The 27,000-nt window shown below is 40.0% G+C and overlaps 1 protein-coding gene across 3 annotated transcripts in view; it reads left to right on the forward strand.

The window, feature by feature from the left end:
* The window catches only part of LOC109926664 (acidic leucine-rich nuclear phosphoprotein 32 family member B), a 46,991-nt gene extending 21,035 nt beyond the window's left edge, over positions 1–25,956 (forward strand). For all 3 annotated transcript variants that reach the window (XM_020526500.2, XM_048620767.1, XM_048620772.1), the window contains exons 2-7: positions 1,194–1,343; positions 7,906–8,028; positions 10,369–10,558; positions 14,750–14,868; positions 22,631–22,697; positions 25,364–25,956. In XM_020526500.2, coding sequence (XP_020382089.1) covers positions 1,194–1,343; positions 7,906–8,028; positions 10,369–10,558; positions 14,750–14,868; positions 22,631–22,697; positions 25,364–25,437 — 723 coding nt within the window. In that variant the 3' untranslated portion in view covers positions 25,438–25,956. The remainder of the gene's footprint in view (positions 1–1,193; positions 1,344–7,905; positions 8,029–10,368; positions 10,559–14,749; positions 14,869–22,630; positions 22,698–25,363) is intronic.
* Positions 25,957–27,000: the final 1,044 nt, after the last annotated feature.

The following is a 27,000-nucleotide window of genomic DNA, read 5'->3' on the forward strand; positions in this document are numbered from 1 at the left end:
CCCCCCCCCCCCCCCCCCCCCCCCCCCCCCCCCCCCCCACCCTCTCCACCCTCCCCCAGGTGCTGCTTTATTAGGGAGCCAATGAAGGTGAGTGAACACAGGAGTGGGGAGTGAGTGGGTTTGGGCTATAGGTGGTAGAGTTTTCAATGGATCCATATTGCAGCGGATGCAAATTGGGAAGGTTTCTTTTCGACCTTCATTCTGACTCTCCTGTCTGTGTTGATATTCTGTAGCATTGAAGACCTACAATTCAATCACTGTGCAGTTTTCTAAGCAAAATGCCCTATTGTAGTGCAGGGCCTCCTTGTATTTTAATTGTGAAGAGCTTTGACAAAGTCAATAAAGAGTAACTCCTTCCAGTGACAAGAGGGGTAACCACAGGACATAAATTTTAAGGTAATTGACAAAAGGGCCAGAGGGGAAGTGAATTTTTACTTTTTCTGCAGTGTGTTTTGTGATTTTGGAATACGCTTCCTGAATGCTGGTGATCTATTCAATTCAATCACTTTGAAAGGAATTGGTTAAAAAAAGATAAAAACTCTAGGGCTATCAAAAAAGAGCAGGGAAAAGGAGACTAACTGGATGTCTTTTCAAAATACAGTGACAGGCACAGTGGGGTGAATGGTCTTCTCCTGATTTAATTTCACGTTGGCTTTTCTGCCTGCCTTGTAAACAGATGCATTGTCTGAAATGACGGTGTAATTTCCATACTATAGGATTGACTTTATTACAACATCAATACTGGAAAATGGATTGAACTGCATTTAAATCTTGATTCAATTGTATAGAGCCTTGGTGAGACCGTACCTGAAGAATTGTATGCAGTTTTGGTCTTCCTAAATAAGGAAAAATTTGGAAAGTCTGTGCAGCAGCAATTTGCTAAAACTATACCTGGGACAGCGAGATTGCCTTGTGTGGAGAAATTGAAGAAAATGGGCTTGTATTCCCCAGAGTTTACAAGAATTAGCAGTGACTTAATTAAAACATATAAAATTCTTAAAGGGTAAATGCAGAAAGAACGTTCTCCTGGCTGCAGATCTAGAAAACATAGGGATGTGGTCTTAAAATAAGGAGCAAGCCATTTAAGACTGAGATGAGGAAGAGTTTCTTCACTTGGTGGTATTGAACCTTCTTTCTTCGGGTTTTGTTTTTACAGTAAGGGCCTCAATTGGCAACTCATTTGTTCGTTCTAGGTGCGGGAGCTTGTTCTCGACAACTGCAGATCGAATGAAGGTAAAATTGAAGGTCTGACGGCCGAATTTGAGAACCTGGAGTTCCTCAGCTTGATAAACGTTGGGTTGATGTCTGTCACAAACCTTCTCCGTCTTCCCAAACTGAAAAAGGTGAGTCTTAGGCATGGCGATCTTTGAGTTGAATTGTGGGGAAGAAAAGTGCTTTTGTTATGTCATGATATTGCAATGCTGCAGGTGCTTATTACGCAGTTCACCCAAAATCTCCTGGTGGAAAACATCTCAGTCTCCCCTTATCCTGTAAGACTATCAATTGGGATACAGCAAAAAAAGAGAGCCTGATATTTGGGTAGGATTTGGTGGTAATTACTACGATTTGGTTGCAGGGTGACCAGGTTTGGGAACTGAATATCTAAAGGGTACTTAGTGATTTGGATAGGTAGGCAGGAAGGAAAAGGAGGCAGTTAGTAAAGGAGAAGATCAGCGCTGTAGTGAGAAATGGTATCAGCACTGCAGACCAAGGCACAGAATCAAAAACAAATCGCTGGAGAAACTCGGCAAGTCTGACAGCATCAGTGGAGAGAAAGCAGAGTTAACGTTTTGAAATGTTAACTTTGCTTTCTCTCCACAGATGCTGCTAGGTCTGCTGAGTTTCTCCAGCAATTTCTGTTTTTTGTTTTAGGTGTCCTGCATCCGCAGTTCTTCTTTTTTGTTTCATTTTCAAACATGGAAATAGGCTGGGTAGAAATAAGAAATAGCAAGGGAAATAGCTAAGAGTAATCTATAGATCCCCAAACAGTACAAACCAGGAAATACTGGGGGGCTTCTAAGAAAAGAAGAGCAATAATCATGGATGATTTTAATACGCACATAGACTGGACTAATAAAATAAAATCAGCAAGGGTAGCCTCATGGGAGCGTTCGTTGAATGTATTAGAGATTGTTCAAAGAAACAATATGTTGGAGAACCAACCAGGGAGCAGGCTATTCTGGACTTGATGGGATTACTTGAAGATCTCCTAGTTATGATCACTCTTCCCTAGAGGATTCTTAGCTTATTAGAATTTCAAATTCAGTTGGAGGACAAGAAACAGGATCCCCACGCTCTTTCTGGAGTTAAACAAAGATAACCAAGTAGTCATGAGGACCTAGACATGGCCCTAGTGGACTGAGTGGAAGGCTAAAAGGTAGGACAGTTGATGAGCAGTGGCAGATGTTTAAGGATATACTCAATTGCTCCCAGCTAAAACGTATTCCAGAAAAGAAAAAAGGTTGTAAGAGGAGGGAAATGTCCGTGGCTAAGCAAGGAAGTTAAAGACAAAAACTAAGGCATACCATATTACAAAGGTAAGTGGCAAACTGGAATATTGGGAAATGGGTTTGAAGATCGTCAAAAGGTTACAAAAGAGTTCAAATGATATGATTAAAGTCTGTCAGGTATATTATGAAAGAAAACCAGTGCAAAACATAAGAATGGACAGCAAAAACTGTAAGTAAAAGTGAAAATCGTAGCTAAAGTGAATGTTGGCACCTTGGAGGATGAGACTGGGAGTTAATAATGGGGAACAAACGACAGATTCACTGAATCAATACTTTGCTTCAGTTTTCATGTTGCAAGACACTAGTACAATCCCAATAGTAACAAGTAATGCAGAGCTTAAATAAAGGGAAGAACCTAGAACAATCCTCCTCACTAGTTTTAAAAAGTACTGAGATTGAAGGCAGACAAGTCTGCAAGGCCTGATGGCCTATGTCCTAGGGTCTTGGAGGAAGTGGCAGCAGAGATTGTGGACCCATGAGTTATAGTATTCCAACATTCCCTGGATTGTAGGAAAGGTTCCACAGGATTAGAAAAATGCTAATATAACACACGTTTAAAAAGAGTGGGAGGCAGAAAATAGGAAACTACACAGCAGTTAGTTTGACATGTATCATTGGGAAATTATTAGAATCCATTATTAGGCAGATAATAACAGGACATTTTGAAAGTCAAAATACAATCTCATCAGAGTCGGCATGGTTTTATGAAGGGTAAATCATGTTTCACTAATTTGTGAAAGTTCTTTGAAGACGTGACAAGCAATGAGGATAATGGAGATCCTGTAGGTGTAGTATATCTGTACTTCCAGAAGGAATTTGATAAGGTGCCAAACAGAAGGTTAATGCACAAGGTAAGATCACATGGGGTTGGGGTAATTTATTGGCTTGGATAGAGGATTGGTTAACCAACAGAAAGCGGAGAGTCAGGATGTAACTAGTGGGGTGCAACATGGTTCTGTTATCAGGCCCCAACTAATTACAAGTTATATTAATTACTTGAATGTGGGGATAGAAAGTACTATAGCCAAATTTGCAGATGACACTTTCCCATTTATTTTAGAAAGTTGCAAAGAAAAAAAATGAAAAATTTACATATGGATAGGTTAGGTAAGTGGGGCAAAATTTGGAAGATGATGTTTTATATAGATGTGTGAGGTCATCCATTTTGGTCAGAGAAATAAAAAGACAACTTATTATCTAAAGGGAGAGAAACTTCAGACTGCTTTGGTGTAGAGGGATCCAGGTGTCCTCGTGCATGAATCATAAATTGCAGAAAACTAGTATGCAAAAACAGCAGGTAATTAGGAAGGCGAATGGAATTTTGATATGTATTACTCAAGGAATAGAGTGTAAAAGTAAGGAAGTGTTGCTGCAACTGTACAAGGCGTTAGTGAGACTGAATCACGATTATTGTGTATAATTTTGGTCCCCTTACTGAGGAGAGATGTAGTTGTATTGGAGGCAGTTCAGAGGAAGTTCACTAGGTTGATTCCAGAGATGAGTGGCTCATCTTATGAAGAGAGATTGAGCAGTTTACGCCTATATCTCTGAAGTTTAGAAGAATGAGAAGATATCTAATTGAGGTTTACAACAAAGGGGATTGACAAAGTAGATGTACAAAGGATGTTTTCTCATGCAGGGCAATTTGGAACAAGACGTCATAGTTTTAGGATAAAGGATAGCAGTTGTAAAACAGATGAGGAGAAATTACCTCGCTCTTAATGGGTTACGGATCTGTGGAATTCACAACTCTGAGTACGGTGGATGCTGGAGTGTTGAGTTAATTTAAGGAGGAGATAGATTTTGAAATAATGATGGTTTGAGTTATGAAGTGGAGTTGAGGCTAAGATGAGATCAACCATGGAGCAGGCTTGAGAGGCTGAATTGCCTCCACTTAGTTCTTATGTTCTTAAACATCAGCACAGACCACATGGGCTGAATGGCGTTTCTGTGCTACCTCCCATGTAATTCTTTGTTGGAACTTGCCAGGTTTAATGGCAGGGGGTGTCAGCATTATTTTACTGCGGCATATGTTAGAATTTGACTCAAGTTGAGGTTTGAACAAAATTGCTTCATTAGTCATCATTTTTCTAATTAATCAAGATATTCATCCCTCCTTCGTACATCTGTGGGCAACCAATGTTAAAGATCTTGAGACAATTGGGAAGAATTAATCAGCATTGTGGTGTTGCTTTTATTTGACACTGAAGACTTTCTATGGTAGCAAAAGCAAATGCCCTATTTTGGATAATTTCCAAAACCTGACATGTCTTAATTATAGCACCAAGATAATGTTCTGATAATTACCAGTGTAAAGTTACTGGATCATTCTATTGTATTTATGACTTTTTACCCCTCAAATCACGCTTAAATATCTGAGACTGAAGTTATGTGCTAAATCTTTGACACAAAAGCCACATTTGTAGAGAGGTTTAGGAAGGGAGTTCAGAAATGTGGAATCTAAGCATTTGAAAACACAGCAGCCATTGGAATTAGGGATGTGCATTTCAAATTAACACTTCGAATATAACTTCAAAAGAGCATCAGATGATACGATTAAAGTCTGTCAGAACATCAGGCAGACCAATTGTGAAATATTTGGCAATTAAAAAAATTGCCTCAACAACAGTTTATATTGTGTTTTTAACAACCAAAGTGGTTAAAAGGAGCATTATCAAGTCACAAAATGACATGTTACATGGAATAGTATTACTTAGATTTTACAGCATTTGAACAGGCTGTTTGGCTTAATTGCATGTGCTGATTGTATGAGATGAGGGATGGGGGAGGCTTGTGTGGAGCATATCAATCGGTATTGATGGATTGGGCAAAATGGTCTTCCTGTCCTGTAATAAAAAATTGCATAAAATGAACCAAGTTCAAATGCAATGAGCATTGGCTATGATGGTAAGCCAATGCAATGGTGAGTTTAGGTGCTGTATTGTAGTGTCTTTGATCTGCTGTGTGTTTAATTTAGTCCAGTATTCTAGTATTTACAGACTAGCTGGTGTTGCAGTTGCGGAACTCTGTATTTGGGAACTCAGTGCTCTGGGAAATGGGATGGGGATGGGTGTGGGACATCGTTCTGGAGCAGGGTAGCACCAACAGAGTCTTCACCTTCAGGCCCCGTTCTCAAGATTTGCTTTTTTCTAATCATTTACAGAATAGTATTGTGGGAAACTGGTCAGATATGACCAGAGAACAGTGAGACTTCAATAATTCTCACTTAATTGATTTATAGCTTGAGGTGAATGGACATCCTTTTCCAATGAATGCTATGGTTTTGGATCACAATAGTAAAACCAGCATTAATTTCCCATCCCTAATGGCTTGAAAAGCTGGTGAGTTACCAACTACTTGAGCAGTGCAAGCAGCATAATGAACTTGCTCCCAAGGGCTGTTAGGAAAGACATTCCTGGATTGCAAAACCCAGCAACCGTGAAACAACGGCAATATGTATTTTAAGTAAGAATGGTCTGTGAGCTGGGGTATAGTTTTGGGTTTAAGAGGTTCACCTTGAAGGTGGCGGTGAGGTTCCCATGTGTCTGCCACCCTTTCTTCTTCTGTGCAGTAGATGGTGCAGTTTGAAGAGGATGAAATAAAAACTTGCATTTCTGTAAGCTGCTCATAACCTCCTGCTGTTCCGAAGTACTTCATGACAAATGAAGCATTTTTTTACTCCAGTGTAAGCATTGTTGGCATGTGGAAATATGGCAGCCAATGTGTGCACAGCAAGGTCCTGCAAACTACAATTCTATAATGACCATACTATCTGCAGTTTGAGTAGTTTTGATTTGATGAATAACTATTGGCCAGGCTGCCAGGGAGAAATCACCTGCTGATCTGTTCAATAGTATGTGCTATGTCTTGCTTTAAATATTTTTACTCCAAGTTTTCTCATCCAGCAATTTAGTTCCCTTCTTGGTTAACTTAAGAGGCACATTTTGACTACTGTACACAACTTGCGTTGGAATTTTACATTTGGTTCCAAATATTTAGTTGCCTTAAGTGCTTTACAATCAATACTGCCTCAGCTACACCCTCCCTGTCTACACAGCACTGCTAGTGTTGATATAATAAATTCTAACATTTAATTATATTGTTCTGTTTGCAGTTTGTACCATTTAACAATAGAAAGATCTAAGACCACTCTAAGTCTCCTCCATATCTGTCCCCTTCATTGTCCAAAGTGTCATCCTTTGGATGAGACATTCAACCAGGGCCCTGTCTGGCCTCAGGCACAGAAGATGCTACAGCATTGTTTTGAAAAGCAGGAGAGTTCTCACTGGTGTCCTAACCAATGCTCATCCCTAGCTAATGCCTTCTAAGAGAGAACAGATGATTTGATCTTTATCTCATTTGTTGTTTGTAGAAGCTTGCTGGCACGTTTCCTATATTAGACCAGTGACTACACTACAAAGTGTTTCAATGGGTTTAAAAACATTTTGGAACATTTGAGGTTGAGAAAGGTGCTATCAAAATGTAAGCTGCTTTTTCATGATTCCTGCTCATTTTCTCCTTTTTCATTTTGAACAGTTCTGTCTTCCAATAATTGTCCTGTTCATTCTTCCTGCAGACACGTTACTTAGTTTGCAAGTAATTCTCCGAGACACACGTCAATCTTGTGTGCTGTGTTTCGCAGCAATGTGTCCTGATCCTTCATTACTGTGTACAGCGAATCAGACTTTGAGGTCGTATTTGACCCTATGAAAAGCTGTAAAGTTAGGCTGCCTTGGTGACAGAGAGGATACTAATTCCACACGTGTAAGATTGCCCATCTTGGAACTTGCTTCCATTCATCTGCTGCTGAAACTCCCATTCACACCTTTTATTAACCAGAGGGTTTGACTGTTCTAATGATGTCCTAACTGGCTCCCCACCTTCCACTTCAATTCATCCAAAACTCTTGCTGTCCAAGTCCTAATTGTCCAAGTCCTTTTCACCCCTGTGCTTATGGCTCCTGGTCCAGCAATATGCTAATTTAAAGTTTTTTCATAATTGTATTCAATTCCTTCCTGGCCAAACCTTTACCTGCCGCCCCCTTCTCTGTAACACCCTCCATCCCTGTTACCATATGATGTCGCTGCATTGCTCCATCTCTGGTCTCTTAAACGTACCCATTTTAATCGCTCCACGATTAGTAGCAATGCCTCAGCAGCTTGGGCCTTAAGCTCTGAAATTCCGCCTTTAAATTTCTTCACTTCTTCTTCCTCCTTTTTTCAGAAGCTTCTTAAAACCTGCAACTTTGACAAAGCATTGGTCAGCTGTCCTAGGCTCAATGCTAAATTTTGTTTAATGTTTTGTGCATATAGCCTTGGGAGTGTTTTAAATTAAACTGGAGGTTTATGAATGCAAGTTAACTTAATTTATGGTCACGATTTTTTAAAATTTCTAGCTCGAACTAAGCGACAACAGGATTTCTGGAGGGTTAGACATCCTGGCAGAGAAACTTCCAAATCTCACACATCTAAATCTTAGTGGAAACAAACTCAAAGACATCAGTACATTGGAACCTCTGGTACGTTACTTTTATATTTGCTGTTTCTCTTGTTATGTCTTAACATGTCTGTCATGCATTTTCCCTGCACTGGCTGGCTGTCAGGATGTTACAATCTGCCGTTTTTCTTTTTAAGAACGTCAGCAGATTTTTACAAGAATATGATATCTATGATGCATGCTCTTGTATTCACCTAAAACTTATCATCTGCGTGAATTTAAAAATAGACCTGGTTTACATATTAAAAGCTAATTTTAGCATCATTGCATCGCTGCTAACAATTTACATGCCCTTTTCTCATATTTTGTTTCAACTTTGATGTTATTCACAGTGGTGAATATTCTCCACTACTAGGTACCAGTCAGGCGTGTGATGGAGTACTCCCCTTTTTCCTGGATGAGTGTAGTTCCAAGAACACCCGAGAAGCACGTCATCCAGGACACAGCAGCCTGCTTAATCAGCACCCTGTTTACCTCTTCAAACATCCACTCCCTTTGTCCCCAGTAGCTACAAGTACACATCATTTACAGGATGCGAGAGTGATATCCACTGAGCCAAACCTGACACCTGAATGATACCGAAGAGTTTCATATATTTTGCTGTAATAAATGATATGCTACTATTGATTACTTCCATGAAATTAAACGTTTAGTAATTCATTTTTGTTCAGTTCCAGTGTGATTTTCATTCTGGTATCACTACCCTTCTGTGAAAAATGACCCTTATTGTTTCAATGTGTCAGTCATGGTCCAGTAGCTTGCCCCTACTCAGAAGATTGTGGGTTCATAGGTCTTATGTGTAATCTCGGATGTCATTTTGATGCAATTCTGTGAGAGTGCTGCATTGTCAGAGGTATAATCTTTCGGATCAGGTGTAAAGTTGAGGCCCCTCTTTTCCCCCTCAGGTGGATGCAAAAAATTCCCAGGTGTAATGTTGAAGAGAGCAGGTGAGCTGTCCCACACCTCAGCCAATATTTATCATCAATCAGCATTGCACAAAAGAACATATTATCTGGTCATTATCAGATTGTCGTTTTTAGGAGCTTGTTATGTGAAAATTGGTTGTCATGTTTCCTAAATAATAAATGACCTCACTTCAAAAAGTACGCGATTGGCTGTAAAGCACTTAAAAACACCCTAAAGTGGTGAGTCATGATGGAAATATTGAGATTGTCTTTCTCAGTTTCTCTGCCTTTCTCTTCCACGGCAATATTTATTTATTGAGTTGTTTACTTTCGGGAGGAAGCCATTAATCTAGAAAATCCATGCTGACTCCCTGCAGAGCAATCCGGTCAATCGCTCTCCCAGGCTCAAGCCCCATAGCCTGCAAATTTATTTCTACACCCCTAGGGATTTGTTTTAATTGTTCAGATTTTGGACAGTGATAGCCCTTTGCTGGTCTGTCTCGATATGCAACTGAAAGAGACCATTCCAGTGACAAGTCCTGATCCCTTTTTCATTTTGCCAAGATGGGCAATCAAGTACCGTGGGACTACAGTTCCCAGTTGTTGCATCGGTTTGTCTCACTGTAACCAATGAAAAAGATTGCGTGAATTTGCTCAAAATTCAGGGCCCCTAAAATTTCCCCAACATTTTGATCAAGTTCTGAAAGAACTTGTCCACGAGACAAGCCATTCATTGACAGCACATTAAACACCATTGGGACTTTCTGTTAATTGCAAGTTTGTGGCTCTCTGAGGAGGCTTCAAAAGTGAAACTTTTTTTTTTTGGATGCACTATTACCTATACTATGAAACAATTTTTGGAATTGATGACCCAATCTGAGCAGGAAATAAGTTGCCAGTTGTTGAGCCAGTCGTCTGGTGTTTTAAATTATTTTTTGGGTTACTCACTGTGATGAATTGAACTTTTGTTTAAAAATGCTTTATTTGTGACAAGCCCGTTTAGAGCTGAATTAATCAAACTTTATCAAGTTACCGCTCCGAAATATATCAAAGGAGAATCTTTTGTAAAGCAATTTTTCTTCAAAATACATTCTAAATTGCATTCTGGTTGCATGTGTTCATGGCAAATTTTTCATTTGCTGTTATGTGAATCACTTCATGCAGTAACTCAGGGATGCTTCTCAAAAAAGGCTTCATTTTGCATGCAATCATTGTGCACAGAGCAGAAGCTCTGTTCTTAAGTTTCTTTTAAGCAAAGAGTAGACTGAGAGGTAACCTGATGGAGGTGTTTTAGGGTTATGGAAATATTCATTAGGATACACATAGAGAAGATGTTTACACTAGCAGGTTAGACTGGTGCAGTGGGGAGAGGAAGCTTGGGTGGAGTTTCAGTGCTGAAATGGATCAGTGGGGCCAAATGGCCTGTTGCTGTGTTGTAACTCCTGTTTCTTCTGCAGAAAAAGTTAGAGAACTTGAAGAGTCTGGATCTTTTCAATTGTGAAGTGACGAACTTGAACGACTACAGAGAAAGTGTGTTCAAGCTCCTCCCCCAGCTCATGTATCTCGATGGGTACGATCAAGAAGACCGGGAGGCTCCGGACTCGGATGCAGAAGCTGATGGTGTTGATGATGACGAGGATGATGAAGGTAACCTCTGTAGTTCCTGCAGCCTTTGAAAGGCTAACCACGAGAGGCACTAAATTGGTACACCTCACAATGACCTGTAGATCTAACCCATTGCTGAGTTGTTCTTGAGAAAGTGGCAGTGAGTTGCTTTCTTGAAATACTGCAGTCTACATTGCTGTAGGTAGACCCACAATGCTGTTAGGGAGAGAATTCCAGGATTTTGATCTGATGACACTGAAGGTGAGGATATTTCCAAGTCAAGGTGAAGAGTGGTTTGAAGGGGGGGGGCTTGTAGTTAGTGTTGTTCACATATACCTGCTGCCCTTGTCCATCTAGATAGTAGTGGTCATCAGCTTGGAAGATGCTGTCTGAGGATCTTTGGTGAATTTCTGCAGTGCATCTTGTAGATAGTTCACGCTGCTGCTACTAGATGCAATGAACAGATTTTCAGTCATACTTCTGACAGTGTCTTTCTTATCTGAATGATGTAGTGCAGAAGGAGGTCATTCAGCCCACTGTACGTTTACTAGTTCTTTAGAGAGCTCTCTCGATCACCATAGGTTAATGCTGGGTTGATTTATACACTATAAAGAACACCCATTTTTCCAGCTGATCCTTCTTTATAACCACAAAATATTACAATTACATTAGTATTCAGTCTCAATTTTTCATTTCATGAATGCATATTTGACATGGCTTATAAATTGGTGCAAGGGACTGAATAGGCATTATGCACTGTGTTGTAAAGACATACAACAGTGTAAGAACCACACACAGCACAGCATGCATGGCATCAATGAAGGAAAGTGAGTCTGCTAGCAGAAAGTTTGAATTGATTTCAAGTTTAAAAGTCATGATTTACTGACTCATCAAATAATTATGCTAAATTTGGTGGTTTGAACATGGAAGAGGAGGGAATCCTTCCTGAAGACGACCAAATGCAGTATGACAACATGAGCCAATCACTGACCTGATCTTGTGACTGATGTACCAGAATGTGTCCTCTAAATTTAACAATGAACTGTGCTGAATATCTGTGCACACACAAGCGATTAGCTCACCAGGGGTCAGCAGGCACTGGCTCCTTTTTCTATATTTTTATTCACCGGTGGGACATGAGAGTCGCTAACGGAGCCAGTGTTTATTGCCCATTCCCTAGTTGTCCTTGAGAAGGTGGTGGTGAACTGCCTTTTTGAAATACTGCAGTCCATATGCTGTAGGCGGACCGACAATGCTGTTAGCGAGGGAGTTCCAGGATTTTTATCTGACAACACTGAAGTGAGGATATTTCCAAGTCAGGATGGAGAGTGACTTGAAGGGGGACTTGCAGTTAGTGTTGTTCACATATACCTGCTGCCCTTGTCCAACTAGATAGTAGTGGTCATTAGCTTGGAAAATGCTGTCTGAATATCTTTGGTGAATTTCTGCAGTGCATCTTGTAGATAGTTCACACTGCTGCTACTGAGCATTGGTGGAGGGGGTGGATGTTATGTCAAACAAGCAGGCTGCTTTGTCCTGAATGGTGTCAAGCTTTTCTGGTGCTATTGGAGCTGCACCTATCCAGGCAAGTGAGTAGTGGTCCACCACACTCCTGACTTGTGCCTTTGTAGATGATGGACAAGCTTTGGGGAGTCAGGAGGTGAGTTACTCGCTGCAGTATTCTGAGCCTCTGACCTGCCATTCTAGCCACTGCATTTTCTAACTCATCCAGTTGAGTTTCTAATCGATGGCAAGCTCCCAGGATGTTGATAGTGAAGGATTCAGTGATGCTAACATCATTGAATGTTAAGGGATGGTGGTCACATGGTCATTGCCACACAAATGCTAGGCAACGATGTTATTTGCCACTTGTCAGGCCAAGCCTGGATACTATCCAGGTCTTGTTGCATTTGAACATGGACTGCTTCAGTATCTGAGGAGTCACAAATGCAGCTGAACATTGTGCAACCATCGGTGAATATGCTCACTTCTGACCTTATGATGGAGGGAAGGTAATTGATAGCAGATAAAGATGGTTGGGCCTAGGACACTACCCTGAGAAACTCCTGCAGAGATGTCCTGGAGCTGAGATGACTTATCTTCAACAATCACAACCATCTTCCTATATGCCAGGTTTAACACTAAACAGTGGAGAGCTTTCCCTGTGATTCTAATTGACTCCAGTTTTGCCAGGGTTCCTTGATGCCACACTCGGTCGAATGCAGCCTTAATGTCAAGGGCAGTCACTGTCGCCTCTGGGATTCAACTCATCTCCATTTTTGAACCAAGTCTGTAATGAGGTCAGGAGCTGAGTGGCCCTGGTGGAACCCAAACTGGGCATCACTGAGCAGGTTATTGCTGAGCAGCTACTGCTTCGTAGCAGTGATGACTCCTTCCATCAATTTATAGTGATCTAGAGTAGACTGAAGGAGTGATAATTGGCTGAGTTGAATTTGACCTGCTTTTTGTGTATGCAACATACCTGGGAAATTATCCATACGGTTGGGTAGATGTCAGTATTGTAGTTGTATTGGTACAGTTTGACTAGGAGATTCAGCAAGCTCTAGAGCAAAAGTCTTCAATACTATTGCTGGGATGTTCCAGGGCCCATAGCCTTTGCAGTATCCATTATTGATATCACATGGAGTGAATTGAATTGACTGAAGACTGGCAGCTGTGATGCTACAAGCCTCTGCAGGAGACCATGGATGAATTGTTTTGTCATCGTCAGAAATGCAGTTAAGGTGAGTAACACCAAATCCCCAAGTCCAAAGCTTTCAGTGAAACAGATAGTATAGCCACTTCATTGAGCAGAAGTGTCTAATTTTGTGATAGAATAGCAAGATTAAATAGAGACACTAGAAGATTTCAATACCAAAGTTACCAGCATCCAGCAATTCATCTTCAAACAAGAACAAATTACATCATATCAGCAACAGGGATGGAAAAAATCCCATGAATTTCAATATGCCTAGTGGCTAAACAGTGGAATGGAATGGTTCACAAACTGTTTAGTGAAAATCGCAAGACGTGAGAAATCAAGTAATGGTGGCTGTAGCCCGCATGACTTACAGAATGAAGTTAAAGCCTATGGTAATTTTCAGACCTAAAACCATGCCAAATATAAAGTTCCCTGCAAACACTTGTGCATGTCCATAACTCTGTTTGCCTGGATGAGGATACTTGGGTATCCATTGGCCCATATGTAGAATGAAGGATATTAATGTTAGACGTGTTCAGGTTCCATAGAACTGATGAGATCAATGAGTGCCTGCGAATAAATAACACCCCTGTTCCAGTTATGCTATCTCTGGTACCACCTCCACATGTGGTGTGGAGACCAGAATTGTACACAATACTCCAAAAGTAGCTAAAATCAGTGTTTTATGAAGGGTTAGCACAACTACCTTCTAATTAAATTATGTTTTGCAGCAGGTAACTGGAACTTCAGGCAGTTACATTTAAAAAAGAAACACAGTTGTATTAGTAGCAGATATATTGTGCTGTGCTAGAATTGAGTCTGGTGGTTTAGTTAAGTGGCTATGTTGAAAGTATATTATGACTTAAATACAATAAGTAATATGTCAGGTTTTCAACGTCTGCTTTCAACTTTTATTCCATTTGTATTCTCCTAGTCTGAATGAACAAGGTGAAAGTGTGTCATTAAAGGGTGTTAAGATATGGGAGGCAATGGCCTAGTGGTATTATCGCCAGACTATTAATCCAGAAACTCAGTTAATGTCCTTGGGACCCAGGTTCAAATCTGGTGTGGAAGGTGGTGGAATTTGAATTCAGTAAAGAATTTGGAGATAAGGGTCTAAAGATGGCCATGAAGGCATTGTCGAAAAAAACAATCTGGTTCACTAATGTCCTTTTTAGGGAACAAAATCTGTCATATTTACCTAGTCTGGCCTACATGTAACTCCAGACCCACAGCAATGTGGTTGACTCTTAACTGCCCTCTGTTCAATTAGAGATGGGCAATAAGTGCTGCCTAGCTATAGACACCCACATCCCATGAATTTATTATTTTTTTTAAAAATTGAGTGAGACCTTTCATGTAATTGAGCTGTTAGTTTGGGTTCTTTGTCCTAGGCAGCTGTCCTAGATTTTAGATCAGTTCTGGGGAGAATATCTCAGTTCCAGACCATGTTATAAACTGCAAGTGTGCTATGTGTGAATAGAATTATTTCCATGGAATAAAATTAAAGAATTTCTTTTAATTACATGTAGAAGGAGAGGAAGAGGAGGAGGAAGATGAAGAAGAAGATGGAGAAGAAGAACTAGATGATGAGGAGGAGGAAGATGAAGAAGGGGAAGATGATGAAGATGAAGTCAGTGCAGAGGAAGAGGTAAGAATTCAATGGAAATATTCAAATCTGTCCTGATGCTTTTGATATAAAAACACGGGAGGTACTGCAGGAACTTGGCAGGTCTGGCAGACATCTGTGGAGAGAGAACCAGAGTTAATGTGTCAAGTCCAGTATGACTTATTTGGAACTGTTTCTTGTTTTTAGCATTAAACTGTGGAGTCTGTTTTTCTTAAAATTAATTTTTAAGATTCATTTTGAAAATATTGCCTTTGTCTCAATTGCACTGTTAAAGTTATTTGAAAGCCTAGGAATGAGAAATGGGAATTTTTGATTCCTCTTTTGTTTATGGTCATTGCATGTAATTAGGTGCTGAAATCAGCCCAGCTGGTAATAATTCTACAGATGAGATTTGTGGTTATTGTAGATATACAGCACAGAAGTGGATCATTTGTCCATCATGTCTATCCCACTCATTCCACTTCCCTGCTTTCTTGCAATTTTTTCCTTTTCAAGTATTGAAAAATCCAAATCCCTTTTAATATTGAATCTGCATCTACTGGCCTTTCAGACAGCACATTACAGATCATAATTGTTGTATAAAAATAAATGAATACATTCTCACCATCGCTATTCTGTTTTTGCCAATTGTCTTAAGTTTATGCCCTCTATTACCAATCCTCATCTCAGTAGAAACTTTCTCTATCAAAATCTTACAAGATTTTTTAACACCTCTATGAAGTTTCTCCTTAATTTCTGCTCTGAGGAGAATAATTCCAGCTTCTCCAATGATAACGGCGGAAAATATTGCAAAAACTCAACCAATCAAACAGTGTCTGTGGTGAGAGAAACACAGTTAATGTTTCAGGTCTGACAGCCAGCTTCACCGTGTTTGGTTTAAGAAAGATTGTCTTACTGTTACATTAATTGGCTTGTAAAAATGATTGGATGATATTCCAAGGAGTCCATTTTATGTGTGCTGTGCATTCATTCAAGGACAATATTGGTTTCTAATTCGTATGTTCTTATGAGCCAAGACAGAGGTGAAGTCAGACTGTGGTGGAAATAGATGGTCTTAGTGATGGCACATGTGTGGCCAGAAGTACATTTTTGTGAGTCAAATATGAGAAAGGTGCAAGCAGGATATTTGAGGAATTGATTAATTTAGGAACGGAGATCGGAGCAAGACAATGCTTTCAAACTTTCCAATGTCTAATTGAAGAAAACGTTTGCTCGCCCAAAGCTGGATAAGCAGTCTGATAGCGTAGTAACTGTCAAGGAATTGAGAGGTGATGAAGGAGAAATGTGTGTCAGCAGTTTGTTCCATTTTAGGGACTCCCAGGTTAGATGCTATTCTTTCCCCAACAATCTGCCTTAGCCCTATAGGTTCTAGAGGTGTAGTAACAAGCAATTAGACTGTCTTGAATAACGTTGCAAATAGAAGTTGCTGTGCACTGTAAACGTGTGTCGATCTTGGGTTAGACTGCACTGGGCATGCGTGGTCATGAATCCAGCCATCATTAGCACCAAATAGAAACCTTTCTAATGATTAGTCTGTGAAAGGTTTGTGTCAAACCTATTGTATTGCCCTTTCCTATAGATTTACATTTCAAAGTTGATGAACTATCCATACACCAGTGTGAGGACTCCTGTTTAATTTGGTTCCAAGGTTCAGTGCTTTTTTGTTTTCCCTCTCCTTGTTAATTTTAATTTTCCCATGGAATTAAGGAGAAGGGGCATGTTCTTGCTTTGGTTTAATGAAGCTCTCGCCAGACTTTACTTGAAGTTCCATGCATCTTCAAGAAAGATTTATGGAACTAAAAGTATTATAATATAAAGACCAGGCCAGTCCTGCATTCACTTGACTATAAAAGATTAACAGATGATCTAATTAATATCTCTGCTAGCACCCATTTCTCCCTCAGCAGCATCTCTCTTGAATCCTGTACTTCTTGCTAAATGTTCAGACGACTTATCCAGTATTGGGTGAGCAAACATTTCCTCCAGTTAAAGACTGAACCATTGTTTCTGGTCCTTGCTCTGAATTTCATTCACTCCATCCCTTTCACTGACAACAGTCTGTGGCAGAGCCAGTCTGTTTGCCATTTTGTCGTGTTTGAATCCAAGATGCTTTTCTGACCGCATGTATGCCATCACAGTAAGCCCATTTATTTACGCCTTTGTCTTGGCTCCTATGAATTCAAAGCTGGGTGAGCCAACTGGCTCCTCCAACCTGTTCTGTCATTCTCAAGGCTGATCTGATTGTAGCCTCAACCCCACTTTTCTTCCTACACGTGATAAGTTTTGACTCCTTTGTTTGTCAAGAATCGAGTAACTTTGCCTTAAAAATATTCAATTTTTTTGACTCCATTAATTTCTGATAGAGTTCTAACAGGTCAAAGTTTTCTCCTCATTTCTACTTAGTCTTATCTGGTTCTTATGTTTAAATAAATTTACCCCTAATTCTGCTAAATGTCAATAAATATAGTCTGGCTTGTCTAACCTCCTTCTTCCAGGCATCAGTCAAGTGAACTGTGACAAAGGTTTACCATATTGTTAGTATTTGGGCAGATGAATTCTAAAGTCGTGCTAAACAGATATTTGTTTTTCAGTTCTGTGAAGATAACTTATTCCTTTAAGTATCAGAAGTCCTTTTCTCTTTTAGCAGTGGGTCGAAATGACATTTCCAAGAAATCATGCCACTTGAGCTAATTAATTAGGCTAATTACCTGATGAAATAACTGCTAAATTATGTACCAACTTGAGCTTTTACAATTCTGGGAAAGCAAGGCGAGGAGTGGGTTATGTTCAGAAGAAAATATTCTTGCCACTAGGTATACTGTTTAGCAAACTAAGTGTAGTCAAACTAGCTAGGAAAAGTCAGAGTGAGCTTGTGTCTGTGGGAAGAGATAGCAATTAAAAGATTCACATCTGATAAATTTGAAGAAATTTGCTGACAGGATAAGCTTGCAACCTTGTCAGTTCAGTAAGAAATTTTAAAGTGAAGAAAAGGAGTGAAACTTCATTCAAATTGAGTGTCTGTAAAGGATATTGCTGGGACAAGAGATTGAGTATTTCTTTTGGACTTTTTTTTTTACAGAAGTATAGTTTTTTTTCTATTCTTTTGTGTAACAGACTTATTATATTGGTAGCCTCATGAATATATTCAGTGACTGACTATCATGGTAACCCAATCACAAAAATAAAATTTAAGATCTATCAAGCCTGGTCTCACTCTGGGATTTGACTTGTCCAGCAATACCAGCCAATGGAATGATAACAAACTTTTGCTGAACTGCTTCTGATGCATTTATATCCTTAAAAAAAAAGACAAAATAATACATATTACTCCAGATATGGTTTACCAGTTCTAAGTATAACTATAGCAAAACATCCCAATATTTATTTCCTATTTCCATCGCAATAAACAAAAATTATATTTGCTTTCCTAGTCACATGCAGTACTTGCATGTGAATGTCTTGTGATTCACGTACCTGCAAAATCTCGGCAGTTAAATAATGTTGCTTATTCTTCCTGATAAAGTGGCAACTTTACACTTTCCCACATTATTCCTCATCTGCTAAAATTTTGCCTAAATCTTCTCGGCTGCTGCCATAACTCTAATTCATGCTTTTTTTTTTAAACTACTGGACGTGATTATTCCAATTCACTCTTGGCTGCTGATCTACATTCTATTCTCTATGAATTTGACATCATCCAAAACTCTCTTGTCCCTGTCTTAACTTGCAGCAGGTTGTATTTCACTTTAACCCTCTGCTTGCTGACCTCAAGCAGCACCTCCAATTTTAAAATTCTCATCTTGTTTTCAGATCTCTCCATGCTCACCCCTCTCTATCTCTATTATCTCCTCAAGCCTCACAATCTTCCAAGATGGCTGTGTTCCTTTAAATGATGGATTCTGGAACATCACCCCTTTTCTAATCATTCCATCAGTGGTGTTGCCTTCAGGTTCTGTTGCAAATATCTGGAAATCCGTCCCGAAACCCCTCTGCCTCTTACCTCACATTAAAACCTACCTTTTTTGACCAAACATTTTGTCACCGGTCTTGCTATCTCATTATGTGCCTTGATGCCACATTTTGTTCAGTAATGTTTTTGTGAAGGACCTGAAGACATTTCATTGCATTAAAGATGCTTTATCAATTGTTGTGGTGCTTAAGTTTAAAGAATTTCACGAGGCAAATAGAGAGAAATTATTTCCTCTTGTCAGGTTTTGGGGACAATTCCAGAAGGAGGGCAGAACCTTGAGTTTAGAACCCAGTCATTCAGTGGTAATGTCAGGAAGCACGTCTTCACAGGAAACATAGTGGAAATCTGGAACGTTTTCTCCCACAAAAAATAGAGCTGTTGAGGGTGGGGATTAATTGCAACTTTTAAAGCTGATTTGAAAGATTTTTGCGGGCATACAGGCTTCAGCATTAGAAACTAAGGTAGGTAAATGCAGTAAAGATTGAGAACAGCAATGAAATAACTGTGTGCTGGTACAGACAAGGGGCTGAAAGGCTGCCAGCTGTTCCATAGCACTTGCTTCCAGTAAGAGGATTTTTATTGATTAATGGGTGCCATACCCTGATCTGACTTCTGGTTGATCTATCCACTCTACAGTATTGTAGAAATGATCTGTTGTCTGAATCTGTAACTTCCTTGACCACATTGTTTGAAGGAGTGTTCTTCAGATTCATTGCAGCCTACAAGTGAGCGAATGAAAAGGACACATTGGAAAGGAACAGTGACCTCAATTAGAAAATTTTAGAGCAACAGAAGGGGAGATCATTTCGCCTGTATTGCTTGTGCTGGCTCTTTGAAAGATAAATTTTAGTCCTCTACCAGCTTTTTCTCCATAACACTGAATATTAGTCCTCATCAACTACATGTACAAATGCCTTTAAAAATTCCTGTTGAATCAAAAGAGGATCAGGTCAATGTTCTCTTTAATTTTTTTCCATTCATGTGGGGCCTAAACTTTGTACGTCAGTATTATTGTGACGTGCTCATAAGTGAAAACTGGAGTTTGTTCTTTATCCCTTCCTGTTGTATTAACATAGGTGCTATGTAGCCATTCAGGCCTCATTTGAAAACAATTGTTTCTTTACTATATCCATTCCCATTCTGTTTGGCTGTTGCATCATAAAATCTTTCATTTAGTGTTTCCTTCCCTTTCTGCTACTTATGCCAACATCCAATACTGGCGTGAAAAAAAAACTCTCTAACATTGCCATCTTTTACAGTTCTGGTGAAAAGTCACCTCGACCTAAAACATTAATGATGTCGTTCACTCCACACATGCCGCCTGACCTGCTGAATATCTCAAGTGTATCTTCTTTATTATTTTCATTGTTAATTAGCCTATAGCTTTGCAAACTACTGAAGTATTTTGATGATGTGAGTGCTTCAAGAACTCAGTCTAAATAATTCTGTAGTGTGTTTTATCACCTCAAGATGTCCCGAGGTGTTTTACAAACAGTGAAGTACAGCCATTGCTCATTTAACACTCATAACGTGTTCCTTAAAAAAAAAATGCATGCTAAACAAAAATCACTTGCCCATAAGAAACCATGTAATAGGATGGGTGACCTTCTTGACCTTTTCCTTGCATTAAGAACCGATTGGTCGAAAAATTTGCTTAGCAACTCTACATAACCTGTTCATCTACGAGGCATGAATCAGGAGTGTGATGGAGTTCTTCCCACTTGTCTGAATGAGTACTGCTCCAACAACATGCAAGCTTGTTACTCTTCATGACAAATGTGGATTTTCCAGACAAGTGTGAGGTGATGGGTTTTGGAAGATTAAATTTTGGTGCGAATTATACAATAAGTGACAGAATCCTTGGTAGCATTGACATACAGAGGGATCTGAGTGTACAGGTCCACAGATCCCTGAAAGTGGCAACACGCGTGATAAGGTGGTCAAGAAGATATACAGCAAGCTTGCCTTATCGGCCTGGGCATCAAATATAAAAGTTAGCAAGTTGTTTTACAGCTGTACAAAACTATATAGTTGCGCCACATTTGGAATATTGCATGCAGTTCTGGTCGCCACATTACCAGAAGGACGTGGACGCTTTGTAGAGGGTGCAGAGAACGTTTACCAGGATGTTGTCTGGTCTGGAGGGTTTTATTTATGGGAGAGGTTGGATAAACTCCATTTTCACTGGAAAGACGTAAGCTGAGGGGTGACCGAAAGACGTCTACAAATTATGAGAGGCATAAATAAGGTAGATAGTCAGGCGTTTTTCCCAGGCTGGAAAGGTCAACTATAAGAGGGCACAGGTTCAAAGTGAGAGAGGGAATGTGTTTCGCACAGAAGGTGATGGGTGCCTGGAACCCACTGCCAGTGGAGGTGGTGGAAGCAGGCACATTAGCAACATTTAAGGCATTAAGACGGGAGGCAAACAGAGGGATAGAAACCGCACAAGGCAGTAAGTCGCAGGTCTAAATAAGGATTAGAATTGGCACAGGCTTGGTGGGCTGAAGGGCATGTTCCTGTGCTGTGTTGTATTGTATACAAGCAGTCCACTTGATTTGGCACCACTTTGACAAACATTCACTTCCACCACTGATGCTCAGTAGCAACAGTGTATACCATTTACAGAAATTCACCAAAGATCTTCAGACAGCGCTTTCCAAACCCATGACTACTACCACCATCGAGAAGGACAAGGGCATCAGATACATTGGAACGGCACAAGCTGTAAGATCCTCTCCAAGCCACTCATTATTCTCTCCAAAATATCTTAGTGTCTTCACTGTCACTGGGTCAAAATTCTGGAACTCCCTAATGACATTGTGGATGTTTCTACATCCCAAGGACTGGAGCAGTTCAAGGGGTAATAAATGTTGGCTGAGCCAGCAATGCCTGCATCCCATGAATAAAGAAAAAATGGATAGAATCTTTGCAAGTACAAGAATGATTTTCTTGTGTTGTCTGATTCTATTCCTATCTAGAATGGAAAGATACTGAGACAGAAGCTGAAACACACTATTTGTGCATTAGGCCTTGCATGAACCATAAGTTTCTGAAGCTACCTATACATCTGAATCAGTTTGTGTGCATTGACCAGCATTTGTTGATTTGGTTTGGCAGCTTGGATGGTGTAACGTTGGGATTACTTACTATTAAACAAGTCTGGATATGTATGTCCTGGTTCTATACCAACTAAGTGTACTTCTGGAAGTAGTGCTTGGGTAATATCATGAGACTTGACTTAATAGTTTCTGCTGGCAGTCTTGATTGATCATTTTGAGAGCACCCTGGTCAAATTCAATCCATCAATGAGCTACCTGATCAGTGCAGAATTCATTTAGCCTGATAGATACTGTATTACATCTGTTCCCATGCCTCCATCTTAATGCAGCACCATTCAGTTTCATATTAACAGTTGATGCTATCCTTAAAAAAAAAAACTTGCATTTACACTGCACCTTTCACATCCTGAGGATATCCCAAGGTGCTTTACGAATACTGTGGTACTACTTGAAAGTGTATTCAATTTTGTGATGTATGAAACACAGCAATCACTTCCCACAAGCAACAGTGATGATGTCCAGATGATGATGTTTTAGTGATATTCATTAAGGATAGCTAACTGAGCTGAGACACAGGACAACTCTCATTCTCTTCTTCAAAATAGTGCCATAGTAAATCTATTATGCAAAGATGCTGGAGGTAATCACTTGGGGATGAGATCGCGATCTCCGCGGATCCCTTGTGGAGTTTGTCACTCTTCAATATGACCAACTGAAATCATTTGTACCTAAAATACTGTTCTCTCCTTCACAGGAGGGTTATGAACATGACGGTGAGCTTGACGACGAGGAAGATGATGAAGAGGAGGATGAGGATGAAGGTACTGGTCTGTCTTCTGTTTCTTGCCTATTCAGAATAATAGAGCACAGAAGGAGGCCAGTTGGCCCCATGAACACCAAAGTGCCTGCTCCCTGAAAATTCTCTTCAATTAGTCCCATTCACCTAATCTTTCTGCAATTACTGCAAATTTTCCCTTTTCAACTTACATAAGAAATAGGAGCAGGAGTAGGCCATCTGGCCCCTTGAGCCTGCTCTGCCATTCAATCATGGCTGATCTTTTCATGGACTTAGCTACGCATCCGTCTGCTCACCATAACTCTTAATTCCTTTACTGTTCAAAAATCTATCTTTGCCTTAAAAACATTCAATAAGGTAGCCTCATCTGCTTCACTGGGCATTCCACAGATTCACAACCCTTTGGTCAGTCCTAAATTTGTTTCCCCCTTATTTTGACACTATGCCCCCGAGTTCTAGTTTCACTTGCCAGTGGAAACAATCTCTCTACTTCTTTCTTATCAATTCCCTTCATAATTTTCTATGTTTCTATAAGATTCCTCCCACCTCATTCTTCTAAATTCCAACAAATATTATCCCAGTCTACTCAATCTCTTCTCAAAAGCCAACACACTCAACTCCGGAATCAATCTAGTTAACCTGCTCTGTACCTCATCCAGTCCCAGCACTTCCTTTCTAAAGTAAGGAGACCAAAACTCTAGGTGTGGACTCCCCAGCATCCTATCCAGCTGCAGCATAAACTCCATCCCTCTGGCAATAAAGGACAATATTCCATTTGCCTTCTTAATTACCTACAGCACCTGCAAACCAACTTTTTGTGATTCATACACAAGGACACCCAGGTCCCTTGTATGCTGCAATTTTTTTACCATTTAATCCTACTAAAATGGATGACCTCATTTACCAATCCCTCTGCAGACTTTGTGACCTCTGTACACTTTGCTCTACCACTCATCCCAGTGCTATCTGTGAACTTTGACACACCACACCACAGTACACAACTTATACGATTAACTTCTGAAAATTCTTATTGAATGTGCTTCCACTGGGTTATCGGGTAGCATGTGCTAGATCCTGACAACTTGCTGCATTAATTCATAAAATGAATTAAACTGGTTCTTAATTCCTTCCTTACTTAATCCTTTGTAAAAGTAAACATTTCATTCAAGTGCTTAATCCCTTATTTAAAAACAAACATTTATATTCACAATTCCACATCAAATTCAAGGCAACATTCAACCAGGTTTGGCATCAAGGAGTCTTGGCAAAATTGGAATTAGTAGAAATTAAAGGGAAAATTCCCATCGATGGTGTTATACTTGTCACAAAGCAAGATGGTCGTGGTTGTTGGTGGTCAGTCATCTCAGCTTCAATACATAGCTGCTGGAGTTCCTCAGGGTAGTGTCCTAGGTCCAACCATCTTCAGCTGCTTCATCAATTATCTTCTGTCCATCGTAAGGTCATAAGTGGGGATGTTGTTTGATAATTGCACAATGTTCAGCACCACTTGCAACTCCTCAGATACTCAAGCAGCTTGTGTTCATAGTCCAGGTCTTGCTGCATATGTCCAGGCTTGGGCTGATAAATGCTGAATAATATCATGCTAAATGAGTGCCTGACAATGATTATCTCCAACAGAGAATCTAACCATCAGTCCTTGACATGGAACGGCATTACCATCACTGAATTCTCCATTTTCAACACTGGGAGTTGTTATTGACCAGAAACTGAACTGGATCAACCACGTTAAATACTGTGGCTACAAGAGCAGATCAAAGGCTGAGAAGTCTGTGGAAGTAGCTCACCTCCTGACCACCCCCAAAGCCTGTACACCATCTACAATGCACAAATCAGGAGTTCAATTTGTAAAACACCCAGGAAGGACAAAATAGCCCAGTTAATTGGCACCCCATCCACCACCTTCAAAACGTACACCCTTCACCACTGATGCTCAGTGGCAGTAGTGTGTACCATCTGTAAGATGCATTGTAGTAATTTGCCAAGTCTCTTTCAGCAGCACCTTCCAAACTACTCTCTAGAAAGTCAAATACAACAGATTCATGGAAACACCATCACCTGCAAACTCCCCTCTGAGCCACTCAACATGATGACTTGGAATTATATCGCCATTCCTTCACTGTCGCTAGGTCAAAATCCTGGAACTCGCTAGTGGTACTGTAGGTGTTCCTATTCCCCAAGGAGTGCAGCAGTTCAAGATGACAACTCAATACCACCTTCTCTAGGAGAATTAGCAATGGGCAATAAATGTTGCCTTAGCCAATGACACACACATCTGATGATTAAATAAAAGAGAAAACCCTTAATCTTCGTTTCAAATGTCTAAGACCCAGCATTTTGAACATCCCACACATGAAAATTGCATCTGTTTGAAGGCAGCAGCTCTCTTCTTTGTGGACCACTGATTGTGTAAACTCCTGTTTTCCTCCTCCATCCCCCTGTGAAAATGGTGGGTGCTGAATTTTGTGGGTGTAACTTTTGACGTGAATTCCAGCACCATTTTGGCTAGCTAGAGGCTCACTCTCTGTCCCTGTGAAATTTCAGGCATTAGTTGCACTGACTTGTTAGAGCAGAGAAGTCGAGCAACCAAGTAGAATTCTGTAGGTTTTGTTATGACATTTGAATGATGTGTTTGGTATCTTGGCACTGAAATCATCTGCTGTTATCTTACAGAGGAGGAGGAAAGCACTAAAGGACAGAAGAGAAAAAGAGACACAGAGGATGAAGGGGAGGAAGATGATGATTAAGAAGCCAAGTGGCCTGAAGGACTACTTAGTACTGGTTGGGCTATACTGCCTCCCTTCCCTGCCCTGATCCCTGACCCTTACCCCAGATTGATGACTGTTGGATACCTGCACAGCACTGAATTATCACGGAGCCAGCAGTTGCCAATGTCTTGACATTCCTTGTATTTATAAATGCAGTTAATCCATATTCCAAAACCCATATGGAGTAGTGAAACTGGGTAGAATTTGGTCCAGTGCTTTTATGATATTGGGGTTTCTTAGGTTTCCTGCTAAGACTATTTCCATAGCAACAAGAACAGATGAGGTGATTGGATAGTCATGTTTGTAAATGACTGCCTGTTACAGCGAGGTTATAGTATCGATCTTTATGTAAGTCAAAAAGCTTTGTAAATAAAATCTTAAACTTTTTGGTTTGTTCTTCGATATTGCAATACCATTTTGGGTGTTATTTACAAATGCAAGATGTTTCTAAACTAACAGTTTTTGGAAAGTTAATAAATGGTTTCTTTTAAAATGACAGTATTCATGTTTACTATCCGTCGCTGGGCAGCACAACAAGTAGCATTCTTGATGAATTTAATACAATAGAGCAGCACAGTTTTGTAGATTACTGAGAATTGGTTCAATCTCTGTTCTATGCAGAATTAACTGACCTCAGCCCAGTTAGTAAATAACATTGGAACAACTTGCCTTGGCACATTTCATGGTCAAGGCTCCCTCCTTGTGATTAATAAGTGACCATCCTTGCTCAGAGTGCAACTAAGTACAGGAGCGATGTTGAACATTGCCTGATAGTCCTTTTCAAGATATGTGCACAAATAATGAACGCTTAGATGAGAAACCTTCAGGGTTAACTGTTCCTGCAAAACTCTTCTGACCAACAAATAAATGCATTCAGGACAGCAAGGAAATGAGGAGAAGAATTGAGTAATCATGTTTGTAAATCTATCTGTAGATGCCTGGAAATCATTGTGTTCTTGAAGATCATGTGTTCTTGAGAAGCTAGCTCTAAATATCAACATGCTACGGCCCAAAATTGGGCAAAGTCACTTTGGATACAACTAAATTTAACCTGCTATTAATTTCACAGGAGACACATAGTAATAGTAGTGGATTCTTCGCAAAGATGAGGTAATTCATATTACTGGCAAATCCTGGCAATACAGTAATTGGAAACTCCCTGTCTTGGCTGATGCTTCACTTGCTTAGTAAAAACTTTCATCGTGCTTTATCACAATGTTTGGTGTTTTCACTTGCCATGCATGTGGATGAATGCTATTCCTACTGGTTGTGGCATGCTTTCCTGTAAATGATGTCAATCATTTTCTTTATCGACAGAGTATAATGGGGTAGATAGTTCTGTTGCTGCTCAGCGTGTATAATTTTGCTCTCCCATCATTGCTTTGCTTAGCACAGTTTATAAAAAGGATCCAAAATATAAATTCCTCATGAAGAGGAGAAACGTAAACTTCGATCAAAGAAGCTAACCTTATTGATGTCAATTTACCAATGTCTGGTCACAGTAAAGAGTTCAGTGCATCATGATAATTCAGCTGGCAGGGA

Source organism: Rhincodon typus, chromosome 3 (genome assembly GCF_021869965.1).
Source record: "Rhincodon typus isolate 14 chromosome 3, sRhiTyp1.1, whole genome shotgun sequence".
Classification (NCBI taxonomy): Eukaryota; Metazoa; Chordata; class Chondrichthyes; order Orectolobiformes; family Rhincodontidae; genus Rhincodon; species Rhincodon typus.